General features: G+C 18.9%; 5 protein-coding genes across 5 annotated transcripts in view; 3 read left to right on the forward strand and 2 right to left on the reverse strand.

The window, feature by feature from the left end:
* Positions 1-311: 311 nt before the first annotated feature.
* Positions 312-3,470, reverse strand: PF3D7_1119600 (ATP-dependent zinc metalloprotease FTSH, putative; the record flags this gene model as incomplete). Its single annotated transcript, XM_001347838.1, has 1 exon — positions 312-3,470. The coding sequence occupies one exon, from the start codon at positions 3,468-3,470 to the stop codon at positions 312-314; it is 3,159 nt and encodes a 1,052-aa protein (XP_001347874.1).
* A 3,202-nt stretch (positions 3,471-6,672) lies between these two features.
* PF3D7_1119700 (conserved Plasmodium protein, unknown function) lies at positions 6,673-7,731 on the forward strand (the record flags this gene model as incomplete). Its single annotated transcript, XM_001347839.1, has 1 exon — positions 6,673-7,731. The coding sequence occupies one exon, from the start codon at positions 6,673-6,675 to the stop codon at positions 7,729-7,731; it is 1,059 nt and encodes a 352-aa protein (XP_001347875.1).
* Positions 7,732-8,652: 921 nt separating this feature from the next.
* On the reverse strand, positions 8,653-9,255 carry PF3D7_1119800 (alternative splicing factor ASF-1, putative; the record flags this gene model as incomplete). Its single annotated transcript, XM_001347840.1, has 1 exon — positions 8,653-9,255. One exon carries the CDS (start codon positions 9,253-9,255, stop codon positions 8,653-8,655), a length of 603 nt encoding a protein of 200 aa, XP_001347876.1.
* A 1,695-nt stretch (positions 9,256-10,950) lies between these two features.
* PF3D7_1119900 (protein transport protein SEC16, putative) lies at positions 10,951-16,200 on the forward strand (the record flags this gene model as incomplete). Its single annotated transcript, XM_001347841.1, has 1 exon — positions 10,951-16,200. The coding sequence occupies one exon, from the start codon at positions 10,951-10,953 to the stop codon at positions 16,198-16,200; it is 5,250 nt and encodes a 1,749-aa protein (XP_001347877.1).
* A 1,790-nt stretch (positions 16,201-17,990) lies between these two features.
* Positions 17,991-19,299, forward strand: part of PF3D7_1120000 (conserved protein, unknown function) — a gene marked incomplete at both ends in the record, with an annotated part of 4,244 nt that continues 2,935 nt past the window's right edge. Inside the window, one exon of the mRNA XM_001347842.2 lies at positions 17,991-19,299. This exon is cut by the window's right edge and continues 1,386 nt beyond it. Within this exon, the coding sequence (XP_001347878.2) occupies positions 17,991-19,299 (1,309 nt within the window).

The raw sequence follows: 19,299 nt of genomic DNA on the forward strand, positions 1-19,299 counted from the left end.
GAACATGATAAATTAATATATATATATATATATATATATATATATATATATATTTAAAATTATATAATTTGTTTTTTTTACAACAAAATATTTAAAATGTTATTATTTTGACTTCACAATCATATTACGTTACAAGTTGGACACGACTATCTACATAAACGTGTACCCACAAATAAATAAATAAATAAAAATATATATATATATATATATATTTTTTTTTTCTTTTTATACATTTATTATTCTTCTCTGAATGATGAATATTAATGTAATTTCCTTAATTATCCACCGTATAACTTACATCATTTAATTTATCATCTTAGTTTCACATTGGATATTTTATTATCCTTCTTTTTAGAATCCCCTAATTTTTCCTTACATTTCTCTTCATTCAACTTTGATGAAGTTTGTTTAGTATCATCTTTGGAACTGTTTCCCAAAATATTGTACTGATTTTTTGTATTGTCTTTTGTATATTCCTTTGTATTTTCTTTTGTATTTTCCTTTGTATTGTCTTTTGTATTTTCCTTTGTATTTTCTTTTGTACATTCCTTTGTATTTTCCTTTATATGCCCCTTTTCAAAATCGTTTGTATTAACATTTCCAATATTTGAAGTATCACCCTTCATATTATCACTTTCTTTTTTATCTTCCAGTAACGGTTCGCTTGATATTGCTTTGTATGGATTTGCCTTCACAAACTTTTCATATGCTGATTTGACTGGGTAGGGTCTTTCACCAACACATTTAACAATATCGTGATAAGAGATAGTTTCCTTTTCATACAATAAGTTGGCTAGATTATGTACATGTTTTTCATTTTTCATTAATATAGATTTAACTCTTTTATATTGAGTTTCAATTAAGGATCTAACTTCATTATCTATAAGATGTGCTAAACATTCTGAATGTGGTCTGTATAAATTATATTCACTATTTGAATTGGGTTGAAAAGAAACCAATCCTATTTCTTGATTCATACCATATTGAGAAACATATGAATAAGCTAGCTGAGTAACTTTATTTAAATCATCAATAGCTCCAGTCGTAATTTTCCCTATAAACAATTCTTCTGCTGCCCTTCCACCTAATATTACAGCAATTTTATCTAATATTGCATCTCTGGAAAATAACATAATTTCTTCACTTAAATGTTGTGAATATCCAAGAGCTCCATTATTTCTAGGTATTATAGATACCTTTAATACAGGATCTGCAAATTCTAAAAACCATCCAATAAGTGCATGACCAGTTTCATGATATGATATAATTTTTTTTTCAAGTGGAGAGATAAGAGAAGAAGATTTTGGTAATCCACCAATGACTCTTTCTATAGCTAATTCAAAATCTTTTATTTGAACACCTAATAAATTAGATCTTCGAGCACATTGAATAGCTCCTTCATTAACAACATTAGCAATATCAGCACCAACAAACCCCGGTGTTAAAGATGCTAATATATAACTAATATTTTTAATATCTAATGATTCATGTAATTTAAGATTTTTTAAATGAACTTGAAATATTTCGGATCTTTCATTTATATCAGGTTTGCTTATATTTACTATTCTATCAAATCTACCTGGTCTAGTAATAGCTGGATCTAATATATCTACTCGATTCGTACCAGCTAAAACAACCACCTTATCATTAGATGTATGAAATCCATCCATCTCTACTAACATTTGATTTAATGTGTTTTCTCTTTCATCGTTACCTCCACCAGAGAAACCACCTTTTGATCTCTTTCTGCCGACAGCATCAATTTCATCTATAAAAATTATAGAAGGTGCATGTTTTCTTGCTTGAGCAAATAATTCTCGAACCCTTGATGGACCTATTCCAACAAAAACTTCAATAAAATCACTACCGCTTATATTAAAAAATGGAACATTTGCTTCTCCAGCTACAGCTTTTGCTAGTAAAGTTTTTCCGGTACCTGGTGCACCACATAATAATGCACCTTTAGGTATTTTAGCACCCAATATTTCATATTTAGTTGGATTTTTTAAAAAATCGACAAATTCCATAATTTCTTCTTTAGCTTGCTTCATACCAGCTACACTTGAAAATTTGACGTCTGTTTTTAAACTATTTTTATTAATAGGAGATATTTTACTAAATTTAAATAATTTATCCATACCACTATTGGTTACATTTTTTAAAGTAATTTTTTGAAATAAAAATATTAACAATAAAAAAAATAAGATACTTGGAATATAACCCTTAACTTCATTTAATATATTAGCTTCATTAACATATTGTACTTCTATTAATTCATCTCTTTTTATATTCATTTCTCGTTGTACAGCTTCTACCTTCTTTTCAAAACTGTCGCTATTTCCAACCCTGAAACTTACATATTTCATATGATATTTTTTTATACCATGCGAATTTAAATATGCTTTTACATAATCTTTATTAATTAATTTTATTTTCTCTACATAACCTTTTGATAAATATTTATAAAAAAAATCATTCTGGGTTATTTCATTATATAAACCATTCGAATCCACAAATAAAAGGAAAAATAATAATAAAATAAAGAATATATAAAAAAAATAATTATCATATTTACGTGGTTTCTCTTCTTCAGGTTTAAAATTATTGCTATTTGGACTTTTATTCTCAAATCTTTCAAATCCTTTAGGTGCTTTAGAAAGATACATATTTTTTAAAAATTGAAAAAAGTTTAATTTATATTTTGATACGTTATTGTTAAGAAAACCAATGTATCTTGAATTTGTAAATGACATATGCTTTTTTATTACATTATTAATTATATTATTATTATTATTATTATTAATTATTGATTCGCCTAATGTATGTTCACTTTGGTTGTGACCACTTAGATTAGTCATATTCCTCTCACGGGACCAAATGAAATCTTCATTTTTCCTCATTATTTTTTTTTTTATACTTTTCAAGCTTTTATTATCTTTTAAAATTTTTTTTATAATTTTCTCACCCTCATCACATTTCCCATTTAATAAAAAGGACTGTAAATAATTAGATGGTTTAATAAAACTATCCTTTTTATATAAACGATTCTTTATTTTATAGTTCCCATTTTTAAAATGATTATATTTTTTTAAAAATTTCACAAACATATTAGATATATTTTCGTTGATTTGAACATGCTTATTTTTATTACTCCATATATTTTGTACATGTTCACAAATAAAATTTAAAGAATCAAAAAATATATTATAGTCTACGTTTGAATTGTATTTAATTGATGATGAACATACAGCTAATTCTTTATAACCATTCTTCATATTATTATTATTATTATTATTTATTCTATCTTTTAAATATGATAAGGAATGGAGACATTCCTTTTGTGTATTGTTATAATCTAATAAATTATCCAAAGATTTTTTCAGTAGCCATTTTTTTTTTTGAAACGCATTTTTTTCACTTGGTAATAATAAACAAGTTGACTTCTTTCTGATGATATCAGCCCTATACATTTTATATATTATAAATATATAAATAACAAGAAATAACAAGAAAAAAAAAAAAATAAATAAATAATAAATATATATATATAATAAAATATAATATAAAAAAATATATATATATATATATATATATATATATATATATATATATATTATATACTCATTAATATATTCATTTTTGTTATTAAAGAATTGAATATATTTTTTCTATGGACTTTTTCCTTATTAAAATATAAAATATATATAATAATATATATGTATGAAGGAGATCTTTATGTTTATAAAATGAGAAAAATATACAATTAGGTTTAAATATATATATATATATATATATATATATGTATATATTTATTTATATTTATTCTTAATATAATTTTATAAGTGTATATATATTTATAGCAGTTTATGACGCAAAATGATATTTATACAAATCCAAATTATATATATATATATATATTAATATATACATATATATATATATATATATATATATAATATATAATATTATTATATGATGCCATAATCCATTTACCCTTTTCGAAAAAAATCCTTTTTCAAAATCAAAAGGATTATGTATAAATATAAAAAATAATATGTATACAATATATATATTAGTTTATTATATTATTCATATATATATATATTTTTATATCGAATACGAAAGTAGTTCCAAGGATCAAAAAAATAAAAAATAAAAAAAAAACGAAAAAATTGATAGAATAGAATAAGAAATAATAAATAAATGAAGAAACGGATATTTTTCATTATTTATTATTTTTTATATATGATTATTTTATTTCATATTTACACCTTTAAAATTATCTTAAGTAAATATATATGAATATGTATATGTATATATATATTTATATTTATATTTATAATGGTGTGTATATCTATCTTATTCTATATTTTTATACAACTTTCAAGAGAAGGGGTTATAAGGAAATAAGTTTTTTTTTTTTATTTATTTTTTTTATTATTTTTTTTTTTTTTCAACATTCATTGGAAGTACTCACTCCCATATAATATGAAAAATAAACTTATAAGAAAAAATAGAAAGCATAAAAGAAAATATTCATATTCACTTTTAAATAAAAAGATATTAATGAAATTCTCTTTGCCTTATAAGAATTTAAATACCTATTATTCTATTCTATAAGAATTAGATATGAGTATTTATGTTTTTTTTTTTTTTTTTTCTGTTCTTTTGTATAAATTTTTAAAAACCATTCCTTATATATAAAATTATGGAAAGAACATGAAATGACATAAAAAAAAAAGAAAAAGAAAAAGAAAAAGAAAAAAAAGAAAGGTAGCAGCTTATGTAAGGAATAATAGGAAGTATATTCTAAAAAAGAACATTTCATAAATTTTGCAGCCTTCAAACGGAAAAGAAATATATCAAACTAATTCATTTTTTGTATGTTCATTTAAAAAAGAAAATTGGAATATGTAATAACAATATATATTATAATATAATATATATAAAACATACATATAATTATATTAGTATGATTTATACTCACCATTTTTAACATTAAAAAAGAGGTCAAAAAAAAAAAAAAAAAAAAAAAAAAAAAAGAAAAAAAAACAGTTTCTATAAATTTATTCTGTTTTACAATTTTTCAAAGTTTTTTTTTTTTTTTTTTTTTTTAAACATGCAAAATATATAATTTTTTCTTCATACATATATATAAGTATATATATTATTTTTTTACTTGTCCCAAATTATATGATTAATAATAAATATATTATATGTACATTATAATATTTATATATATATATATATATATTATGTATATATAATAAAAGTTGTGAATTAGCCCTAATATAAATTATTACCGTTAAAAAATAAGATTAAGTAATTAGCAACTTTTAATTTTATATATATATAAATATATATATATATATATATATTTTTTTTTTTTTTATATAATTTTATTATTATAATTAATATAAAAATATATTTTATATTATATACATATTTATATGGTTTATTTTATTTATAAATTAAAGTAATCGGAATGGTTAACGTTTTTTCGTTTTTGCCACCTCCTATTCAAATTGCAACATAATATATTAAAAGTGAAGAAACAATAAACTATGAAAATATACACATAAATATATATTTATGTATATTTATAATTAAAATACATTTTTTTTTTCTTCATTTTATGTATATATATATATATAATATATAATATATATATATATATATATATAACATATAATATATATATATATATTATATTATATTTTTTTTTTTTTTTTTTTCGTGATTATAAATATAATATATATATATATATATTTATTTATTTATTTTTATTTTTTATTATTATTTTACATAACCATATATACATATATATATTTATTTATTTTTAATTTTTTCTTCTTTTTCTGTATAAGTTCCATCAGTTTAAAAATGTGAGAAAAAAAAATTTTCCAATTTTTTTACAAAACAAATAGCCTTCCTTCTAAATGCACACGGAAAGTATAAATGTATAAAAAGAATTAAAATATTGAATATATATATGTATATATATATATATATATATACATATATATTGGTAAATATATTAATACATATTTTTATGTTCATATAATTTCTACTTTTTTTTTTTTCCTTTTTTGATATATTTTTTTTGTCTATAATATATACCATTAATATATCCCACTATTCGCTTTTTCAATATGTCCTATACACAATGATTTTCTTATTCATGTTTATCTGAAGCAAAGTTATGTAAAATATAACAGAATAAAATTATAATATATATGAATGTATATTTATATATATATATATATATATATTGTGTATTTATTTATTGTGAATAGAGCTCACATGATAATGCATAGTGACGTGAACATAAGTCTGTTAAATAACAAGTAGCACATTAATGAATATAAAAATAAATATTAACATATATATATATATATATATATATATATATATATATATATATATGTTAATTTTTATGCTGTTTGTTATTTTTTATTTTTATTTTATTTTTATTTTTATTTTATTTATTTTTTATTTTTTTTTTTTTTTTTTCTGTGTGTACATGTACGAAAGATTAATATTATGTGACTAACCAAAATATTGTTCTACGTTTCTAAACATTTTTATTATTTAATAATATATATTTTCTAATATATATTTTTAACGTATAAGGTGCACTGTATATGGTACTCAATTTATTTTGGCACGTATATGATTAGGAAGAACATGGAGAAAAAAAAAATGTCAAACAGAAATATTAATAATAATATTAATAATAATATAAGTAATAATATAAGTAATAACATGAATAGTAACATAAATAATAATTTAAATAACAATTTAAATAATAATTTAAATAATAATATAAATAATAATATAAATGATAATATGAATAATTGTCAAAACGGGAACTTTTATGGGACTTATAATAATCAGACAAAAGATATTTCTTTACCCTTTCATAAAAATAGTATGAACGAAATAAATATAATTTCTAAAAATATAGATGTAGATAAAGGAAATTTTGTAAAAAGTAATATATTTAATAACATTTTAAATGAGAATAATATATTATATAATGATATAAATAAAGGGATCTATGATAATAATATAATTTTTGTAAATGAAAAACAATATGATCGTATATTAAAAAGGAGATTACGTAAAGTTAAACAAGATATAGATAGAAAGAGAAAAGTTCGTGTATATATTAGTATACAAAAAAAGAAAAGTTACCCAGAGTTTTTTTCTACTAATACAAATAATTTTGGTCTTATATCATCACATCATCAATCTCCTCATCATACTCTTATAAATCCACATTCTCACCCTTATCAACTTCCAATGAATAATAATATTAATACATCTCTTTATAATTATGACTGGAGTTCAAATGATTCTTTTTTTAAAAAAAACAATGAAAATTCAAATAGTTTAATTACCCTCTTTGAAAATATGAAACCCATATTTGATAATAAGAATAATCAAAACTATGAAAATTACATTTCACAAAATAATTTCAACCCATATCCTAATAATAATATTACAACCAATGATGAATATAATAAATATATTAATATTTGTGATATAAATAATATACATCATCTAAATAACATGCAAGAAATTAATAATTTTCAACATCTAAATAGCTTAGACAATTACAATAATATACAAACATTAAATGTATATAATAATCACATTAACAATATAAGCGAATTTACAAATTCTATAAGTCCCAATTATAATATCTATGAACACTATAACAAGTAATTATATATAATCAGCATATTAACATATTATGGATTTATTTTTGGATATGTCTATTTGGATTTATAGTTATGTACACTCTTAATTACTTGTTCGTGTATGTATATATATATATATATATATATATATATATTCATTTAATTAACAAAAAATTCATACCTTTGTTTATTTTGTTTATTTTGTTTATTTTGTTTATTTTGTTTATTTTGTTTATTTTGTTTATGTTGTTTCATTTGTTTATTTTGTTTATTTTGTTTATTTTGTTATTTTTGTTTCGTTTGTTTCTTTTGTTTATATCGTTTATTTTGTTACTTTTGTTTCTTTTGCTTATTTTGCTTCATTTTTTTTTTTTTTTTTTTCTTCTTTTTTATTTCCTCTTCCTTTTTTTGTTTTATTATTCTTTTATTAGTATCGTTATTTATTTATTACTATTTTTTTTTTCCCATTATTAAAATATTGTTTTATTTTATAAATTTTAAACACTTTAAAAAAAAGAAAAAAAAATTGATAAGTTAATAAAATAATGAATTAATAAGCATATAGGTAATAAACTAAAAATAAACATAATCAAATGCCAAAAAAAAAAAAAAAAAAAAAAAAAAAAAAATCAAATGGAAATTAAAAAGGCATGAAAAATATATAACATATTTTATATGAATTAAAAAAATGGTATGTCATTTTTCAATTTTATAAAAATTTTACAAAAGAGCTTATATACAAATAAAAAAAATATAATATATACATATATATATAAATATATATGTGTGTATGTGTGACTATATTTTTAATTTTTTTATATACATATACGGACGTGTATATTACTATGTTATTAAACATATTTAATAATATTATGTTTAGGAGAAGTAGTAAATAAATGAAGGATATAATGGTTTCATATTTTATATATATATATATATATATAATTTAATTTAGTTCCTTTGGAGATATATTTTCATTTTTTGTAGATGAGAAGACCATATTATAATCAATAAGATTTACATCCGAATAATCATAAGGTATGTCTTTAAATACTCGAACATAAACTTTTCTTTTTGAATTATAGATGGTTCTATCTAATGTACTAATAGCTTTAATCATACTTTCTTTATCTTCATATTCAGCAATAATAAGACCATTATCTTTATGAATATAAAGTACTTTTCCTGCTCTTGATAAAAATTCTTTTATATTTTTAAAAAATCTCGGGAAATGTTTTACAACAACTCTGTATTCAGATCTATATATATCATTCAAATCTCTATTTTTTTTTTCTATACTATATTCTACTTTTAACATATAACCTTTAAATTTTTTTCCATTCCTTTTTTGTATAGTTTTCTCAGCACTCTTAGGGTTCTCATATTCGATAAATGCATAATTCGTTCCATTACTATTACGATTATATTTTATATCGATATCTGATATCTTTCCATATTCTTCAAATATTTTTATTAATTCTTGTCTTGTTGCTGAGCCTGGAATATTACCAACATATAATCTATTGCCACAATTAATTAACTTTTTCATTCTTTACAAAATATATACAAATAATAATAATAATAAAATATATAAGAAGATGATGATGAAGTTAATTTTTTTCAAAATGTATATAGAAAAAGAGAAAATTTATATAAATATTAAAAATTTACCAATATGTAAATATATGCAATATATGATGCAATATATACAACAATATACATTTTTTATTATATTTTTATAGAAAACAATATAATTGAAATATATATATATATATATTATATAAATTATCATAAAATAATTCTTCTCTTTGATCTATATTTGAATTTTTTTTTTTTTTTTTTTTTTTTTAATATTTTAATAATTACTTGTTTCTTTTAATAAAAATGGCACATTTCCCCTTCAAATAAATAAAACATATTTTATATATATATATATATATAATAATAAATTATTTTAATAATATATTTTTGTTTCCTCAAATGATGAACATATATAAAATATTATAATATATATAATAAATTATACATATAAAAAAAAATATATAAAAAATATATATATATAATATATATAATATAATACATATATATATATATATAATTTATAATACTTAATATATAATATTATATTATATGTACAATTATATATATATATAATATTATAATAAATTTTTTTTTTGATGCACTTAGTTATTATATTTTTTATATGTTATTTTATATATTTTTTTTTTAACAATAAAATATACTAATAATATATATATCAAATATTTTTTATACATTTTTTATTATTATAAATAATAATAATAATAATAATAATAATATATATATAATATCGTATTTTTGTTTCTTTTTTTCCTTCCTAATATTTTTTAAAATATCATAATATAAAATATGGCAAAAAATATATCATAAATATAAATATAAATATATATTTTTGTAAATATATATATATTATATATATATATATATATATATATTATTATAAATATATATGTATATTTTTTTTATTATATATAAATCATATTCTTTTCATTATAAAATTAACATACTTTTATAAACCAAAAGAAAAAACCAAAAAAATACATTGTAAACAATTTATATTAAAAAATAATAATCATATTTTATATAAAAAACATTTTAAATAATATATTTATATAAAGTATTATTATTTTTTGTATTCCTCATTTGTTATGTAAAAATAAAAAATACACTGTATTATAAAAAAATATAATATATAAATATATTCCATGTAGAATAATATAATTAATAAATGAAAAAAATAAAAATAAGGAGAAAATTATGTAAGACCGTAGTTATACTCTCTTTTTTTTTTTTTCTTTTTTTTTAATGTGGACGTTATAGAAATGTTATGAATATAAAGGTGTATATTATTGTTCTGTATATATATATATATATATATATATATATATATGTATATATGTTTACGTATTGATTTATTAAGGTATTTATTTTATTTTTTATGTTTATTTATTGATATATTAAATTTGTTAATTTTTTTCCCCCCCCCCCAATCTTTTTAAATTGTTTATAGTTAATCTTTGTATATTTTGAAATATATTATAATATAATATATATATGTAAAGTGCTTATCATATTTATATAAAGTTGTGGTATACCCTTGTTTTATGTTATATATATATATATATATATATTTATACATTTATACATTTATATGTATATATTTATATATTTATATATGTTTCCATATAATAAATGAGTAATAAAAATGAAAAATAACTTATTTACTTATGAGAATATTTTTAAGAATAAAAATATAAATATTATTGATAAAATAAAAGAAAAAAGGAAAAGTACACAAGACATTAATAATGTATCCATAAAAGAAAAGGAGAATGATAATTGTGATGTAAATAATAAGGATACACAAGGTGAGTTAAGTAGCCAAAAAGGGAATGAAGAAAATATACACATGGATAAAAATAATATTAATAATAAGGAGGTTTGTAAAAATGATAAAAATATAGATATGTGTCAATCTTTATTAGGTAAGGATAATTTGGAATATACGAATAATAATGTAAATGGATTTAATAATACATCAGAAGATACTTTTCTTAATTTTAAATTAAGAAAAAAAAAAAATGATATATCTTCTCTTTTTGATGATAATACGTATGATATGGAAATATCTTATAATGAAAAGGATGAAAAGGATGAAAGGAATGAAAAGGATGAAAAGGATGAAAGGAATGAAAAGGATGAAAAGGATGAAAGGAATGAAAGGAATGAAAAGGATGAAAAGGATGAAAGGAATGAAAAGGATGAAAAGGATGAAAGGAATAAAAAGAATGAAAATGACGAAAAGGACAAAAGGGATGATAAAATTTTTGATAAAAATTCTTTTTTCTTATCACCTTCTGTAGTTATGGAACCACAAGAAGAATTTTCTTCTTATATTAATAGCATAAATAATAATGAAATGAACAATAATAATAATAATAATAATAATAGTAGTAGCAATTATAGGAATAACATTTTTTATGATAACGTGGAAACTTTTAATGTAATAAATGAAACACAAAATGAAGGAAATGAAAATTTGCATATAATTAAAAAGGGAAAGGTAGAAAATTATTTTAATGATTGTAAAAAAGAATTTTTAGTAGATAAGAATTTTAATGATGAATATTATGAGGAGGATATAAATAATTATATGAGTAATAATAAAGTAGAAAAGTTAATTATTGATAAAGAAAAAGAAAATAATGAATATAATAAAATAAATGGTGACAATTTTCATCATGATAATAATATAAACATTACTGAACATTTAAATAATGATTCATTAATAATTTATTCTCATAAGACTTATTTTCATGATCCTAATTTGAATGATACGAATAGTCAGCATATAAATAATGAAAATGTTATATTAAAGGAAAAAGGTGAAGAAGAAAATGAAAGTAATAATAATCAAAAAGATTATAATAAGATAAGAGAAAGTGTAAGTTTAAATAATAATATAATGGATAACAATTCTTTTTTGTGGAATAATAAAAATGACAGAATGAGTTGTGAATATAATGAGGATAGAAATATATGTAGCGAAAACTTAAAAGATATTTTTAATAATGAACAGGAGAAAGAGTATATGAAAATGAACATTCATAATAATAATAATAATAATAATAAGTATATTTATGATAATATAAACTTATATCATAAAGGAGATAATGTACATATGAATGTAGCCACTATCAAAGATCATAATAACAATGTTGATGTTATTTCCAAAAAGGATCATATAAACATACCAAGTGTTCATAAAAATGTACATGTTAGTTTTTGCTTTGGTAACAATGGAACTTTTTTCTATAGTAAAAATTCAAAGATTAAATATCAATCTTTAATTAACGTAATAGAAATACATATAAACAAAAAAAAAAGAAAGATGCATATATTTAATGAAAAGAATAATGAGGAAAATAATATTTATATGAATAGTAATTGTAATTATAATAATTATTGTAACAGAAATGTTGATAGTAATGATGTTAAGCATTGTTATCATAATAATATGGAAAAGTTCATTTATTGTATAAAAAACTTCCCAGGACCCTTTAGTAGAAAAAGTAATAAAGTAGACCATAAAATAGAAGAATTTTTAAAAGGATATATAAATATCAATAAATCAAGATCAGTAAATGATAATATTTTTGAAGATATTCAAAAGAATTGTTTATATAATTTTTTATTGAATATTTTGAAAAAACCATATTTAACAAATTTTAATCTAAAAGAGATTTCTATTGAAAAAAAAAATGATATAAATAAAAATATGAATCATAAAGGAAATAATATTATTTCGTATTTTTTAGATAATTATCAAGAGAAAAAAGATATAAAAGATGATATATACTTATCAGATGATTGTAATGAAGATGAAGATATAGATATAGATAGTTTATCAAATAATGAAATGGATGAGTTTGATATAAATGAATATGTTAAAAATGATTCTAATAAAATGAAAAAATATGATGAACCCTGCAACAACAATCATATAAATATATATAACCCTACAAATAATAATAGTAATAATATTATAATGAATAATAATGTTGATAAGAAAAAAAATGTATTAAATAAAGATCAGAAGAAATGCTATACAGATGTTTATGAAAATAGTAAAAATATTAATGATATATGTATAAATAATAATACTTATTTTTTTTTCGATTTTATAAATAAAGAATTTATTATGGAATTATATAAACTAGAAAATAAGAATGAACGTATTACCCATGATGATATTTATTTATTATATTTCCATATGTGTATATATAATAGTAAGAAAGCTACCAACGTTTGTATAAAAAAAGAATTATATAAATATTTTTTTTTGGTTTTAAGGAAATATAATAAAAAGAAATATTATAAAATGCTAGATAAATATATTAGTTATATTAAGAGATCAATTAATAATGAATTAGAAATGAAAAATGATATGAAAAATATTTACAAAATTTATAATTATAATATATATGACGAAATATGTACTGAAGCTTTTGTATTCTTTTTATGTATATTAAATAAGAAAAATATGGTTTTTAAAAAAAATATATTAGTTAATTATTGGTATGCATTTTATACATTAATTTTTCATAATTTTATATTTCAATATAAAGAGAATGAAATCCAGTTTGCGGATTATAAAGAAGATATAATTAATTTTTTTATATATCTTATACATTTATTATATGAAAAAAAAAAAAATGCAGAAGCGCAATTTTTACTTTTGTTAATATCGAACAATCCTTTTGTATTTTCCTTTTCACCTAATACAAAAAATGATGATAATTATGTAGAGGACGTTAATAAAATTCATAGTGCTAACATTGGAAGTAATCAAATGTATAGTGATAATATTTATGGTAATAATATTCATAGTAATAATAACATGCGTGGTAATAATATTTATTGTAATAATAATCATCCTAGTCATAGTAATAATTACATTCGTAGTAATAATTACATTCGTAGTAATAATTACATTCATGGTAATAATTACATTCGTAGTAATGATTTGTATAACCGTTCAAACATAGAAGAATCCAATGCAGTTGGGTATTGTGGATTGTTGAATTCCCATTTCGATATTATGTGCTTTCAAGTTTGTGATATATATGAATATATGTGTAGATATGAAAAAGATGATTTTTTTTTTGAACAGCTTATTTTTTATAAAATTATATATGCATACATTTTATTAGAATATGGTATTCTTTCTCAAGCACAACGATATGTAGAAATATTATATTATTACATTGATGTAATAAAAAATGACAGAAAAAAAAATTCGTATTTATTATATTTATATGATACCTTATTAGAAAAAACAAAATATATATTTACAACAACAACAAATAAAGATATGTTATCATTACAAAGAAAATCTTGTATGTCCAATGATGAAGTTATATATACTTATAAGTTTATATCAAATTCTGGTATAACTACAACAATACCAAAAGATAATATGTATGAACATATGATGGATAAGAACCATAGTAATAATATTAAAGGATATGTAAATTATAATAATATGAATGATACTAATGTTAATTATATAAATGAATACACAACGACTAATACTAACATAAATGTATTTAATAATTCGCCTATACATAATAGAAATAAAACTATACATGTACAAACACAAGAAAATATAAATGAGTATTTTAATATAAAAACAAATAGAACAGTGACAGATCATTTAGGGAAAAACAATGTTTATTCCAATATAAAAGAAGAGAAACTTAATAGCACAATGTTTGATATATTGAAAAGTAATAATAATAATTCATCATATAATGAAAATGAGAACATTCAATCATGTGATATGTTAAATGGTGATAATCATACAAATAGAAATGAGGATAGTTCTATTATACATATTCAAAATGGATTAAGTGTTCATCAAGCGATTAATAATAATAATAATAATATATACCATAATAATAATAATATATACCCTAATAATAATAATATGTATCATAGTAATAATAATATGTATCATAGTAATAATAATAATAATATGTACTATAATAATAATAAATATTATACTTATGAACATGCTTCATCCAATGTAAACCCTTCCTCATATTTTGCTGCAGAACAAAATGAGGCACCTTACAATTTTACTATTAATAATAAGAATAATAATATAGGAACAAATTATAACTTTCCAAGTGTAAATAATAATACGCATGGACATATGTATAATGATATAAATAATCATGTCAATACATATGAGAAAAGTACTGAAGGTACATATCGTTATAATGTACCAAATAATGATAATAATAATAATAATAATAATAATATAACATTTGTGTATTCTCAAAACTTTACAAATGTTGTAGAACAAAATAATAATGCTAAGGACACAGTGCAAGTACAAAATGAAAAGGGAACCATGTGTGGTCCATTAAATGTTCATATAAATACTCATAATTCTTTATATGATAATAAAAATGTAGAGGGAAATTTTACCAACAATATAAAAAAAGATAACAATATGAATGTAAAGAATAATAATATACACATTAATAATGTTAATGTCCAAAATTCTAGTGATAATAATTTATCATCATCACAAGATCAGCAACAATGTGCAAATGAAAATAATATGGATCTTATAAATATGGGGAAAAGTTTCATTTCGGGCTTTTTTTCAAATATAAAGGAAAAAATTAAAAAAACGGAATATATGCAAGAAGAAGAAGAAGAAGAAGAAAATATTTTTTATTATGATTATGAAAAAAAACGTTGGAGAGAAAAAGGTGTAACTTCTGATGAAGAAAAGGAAAGAGAAAAGCAAAAGTTAGAAAAACAAATGGCTATGAAAAATATATCCCCACCTCCTACTGGTATAAACTATTCATCAGAAAGAAATAAAAATCCTTTAAATATGACTGATGTTCGTAGTAGATATGTTGATTATTTTAATTAACACCATGATGGGTGAGTGAATGTAAATAATAAAATAAACTTTATAACATTTTTTTTTTTTTGAACATGTGTCCTATTTAAATATATATATATATATATATATATATATATATATATATATATATTTATATATATATATTTATTTATTTATTTATTAATATTTACATATTTTCCCCATATTTTTTTTGATTATTTATTATGTACCCTTACATTTTTATATTACTACCCCATTTTTTATTTCATTATTTTGTTTTGGTATAATTTGTTTTTGTTTTTGTTTTTGTTTTGGCTATTGCTTTTTTTTTTCTTTTTTTTTTTTTATATGATTATTTTGTTTTAATATATAATAATTATTCCTTATCAAGAATAAAATTGTTTTGTAAAAGAAGTAAAATAAATAAATATAAATATAAATATATATATATATATATGTGTATATTTCCACTTTGTAAAATTAGTTGTTGTAAAAAAAAAAAAAAGGTATATTTAAAGCATCTTTTAATTACTTTGTTAATTATTGCTATTTAAAAAAAAAAAAAGAAAAAAAGAAACAATTTTTTTTTATTTCTCCATTTATTTTACTTTTGAAGAGATACAATATTATTTTATTCTTTATATATATAAACAGTTTACTATATTATATGCACAACAACATTTGTATACATTTATGTGTGAATACTGATTCTACATAATGATTAATCATATTTTATATATACATTTTTTTGTGTTGGAAAATTTTAACAAAAATAATACTAAAAAAGTTATTACAACGTTATATATATATGTAAACATTTTTTTTATCATACCCTTTTGAAAAAAAAAGCCAAATAATAATAATAATATATCATTCTTATATTTAATTCATAACAAGGTATATTTTTTTTAACTTTATTTTATATTTTTAATAGTTGTAAATATATATATATAAAGATTAATTTATTAAAGATATTTTATTTTTATAATTTCTTTTTAATAAAAAAAAAATATTGTAATAAAGCCTTATTCATTAAATTATAAATATATATTATATATATTATATTTTTTATTTTCAAGATAATATAAAATAACCACAACTATTTATTTTTATATATAATAATTATAATATATATAATACTATATATATATATATATATATATATATATATATATATATATATATATATTATATATATAATATAATATATAATATTATATAATATATAAATATGTATTTATAATAATGCATATAAAAAATATATTATATATATATATATATTATATATATTTTATTTATTTATGTATTTGTACGTATATATTTATGCATATAATATAATAATTACCTATTGAAAAAAAAAAAAAAAAAAAAAATCCTTATTTCACTCTACATATGAAAATTGACCTTCTATTCATTTTTCTTCTTTTTGAATACACGTTTTTTTCATTTTTAAATTTGTTACTATTTTAACAAAAACAATAATAATTCATGTAAGAACTAATTTACCTAAATATATATTTTAAAAAAAAAAAAAAAAAAAAAAAAGAAGAAAAAAGCAACATTCTAAAGAATATAAGAAAAAAAAAAAAAAAAAAAAAAACAAACAAACAAAAACAAAAAAAACAAAAAAAAAAAATTAAAATTAAAATTAAAATTAAATAAAATAAGATAAGATAAAATAAGATAAATCTGTATGTTTTTATGAATAAAACATAACAATATTAATATTGTATTATTTATATATAATATAATATATAAAATAAATAATAATCTTACAATATATTTTTTTTTTTTTTATAAATTTAAAGAGAATAAGAATGGCAAAAAAAAAAAAACAAATTCATTTGAATATAATAGATTTTCAAAAATATTATCAAACTGATGATTTATTATTAGATACCTCCATATCCACAGAAAAAAAAACAGTAGATAATCAAAAATTTATAAGAAAAAACAGAACGTTAGAAAAGGATGAAGTGGTTCAAAATATAGACTGGAGAACATTTGATAATGAGAAAGAAAAAGAAACAAATAATGAGAATACTTCAAATGTAAATAAAATAAAAAGTCCGGGACTTGAAAAAAAAAATTTTAAAAAAAGTAATGATGTTATAACTTTAGGAGCACGTAATAAAAATAAATCAACCAATTTAAATGCTGATGATATAGATTTTACAAACTTGAGAAACAAAAAGAAAGAAGATGATATAGATTTTACAAACTTGAGAAATAAAAAGAAAGAAGATGATTTAGACTTTTCAAATTTAAGGAATAAAAAGAAAGAAGAGGAAGATGTTGATTTCTCAAATTTAAGGAATAAAAAGAAAGAAGATGATGTGGACTTTTCAAATGTAAGAAATAAAAAGAAGGAAGATGATTTAGATTTTTCAAATGTAAGAAATAAAAAGAAAGAAGATGATGTGAACTTTTCAGATGTAAGAAATAAAAAGAAAGAAGATGATTTAGATTTTTCAAATGTAAGAAATAAAAAGAAAGAAGATGATGTGAACTTTTCAGATGTAAGAAATAAAAAGAAGGAAGATGATTTAGATTTTTCAAATGTAAGAAATAAAAAGAAAGAAGATGATGTGAACTTTTCAGATGTAAGAAATAAAAAGAAAGAAGATGCTTTAGATTTTTCAAATGTAAGAAATAAAAAGAAGGAAGACGATTTAGATTTTTCAAATGTAAGAAATAAAAATAAAGAGGACGATATGGACTTTTCAAATGTAAGAAATAAAAAAAAAGAAGATGATTTAGACTTTTCAAATGTAAGAAATAAAAAAAAAGAAGATGATTTAGACTTTTCAAATGTAAGAAATAAAAAGAAGGAAGACGATTTAAATTTTTCAAATGTAAGAAATAAAAAAAAAGAAGATGATTTAGATTTTTCAAATGTAAGAAATAAAAATAAAGAGGACGATATGGACTTTTCAAATGTAAGAAATAAAAAGAAAGAAGATGATATGGACTTTTCAAATGTAAGAAATAAAAAGAAGGAAGATGATTTAGATTTTTCAAATGTAAGAAATAAAAAGAAGGAAGATGATTTAGATTTTTCAAATGTAAGAAATAAAAAGAAAGAAGATGATTTAGACTTTTCAAATTTGAGAAATAAAAAGAAAG

This window comes from Plasmodium falciparum (genome assembly GCF_000002765.6).
Source record: "Plasmodium falciparum 3D7 genome assembly, chromosome: 11".
Lineage (NCBI taxonomy): Eukaryota > Apicomplexa > Aconoidasida > Haemosporida > Plasmodiidae > Plasmodium > Plasmodium falciparum.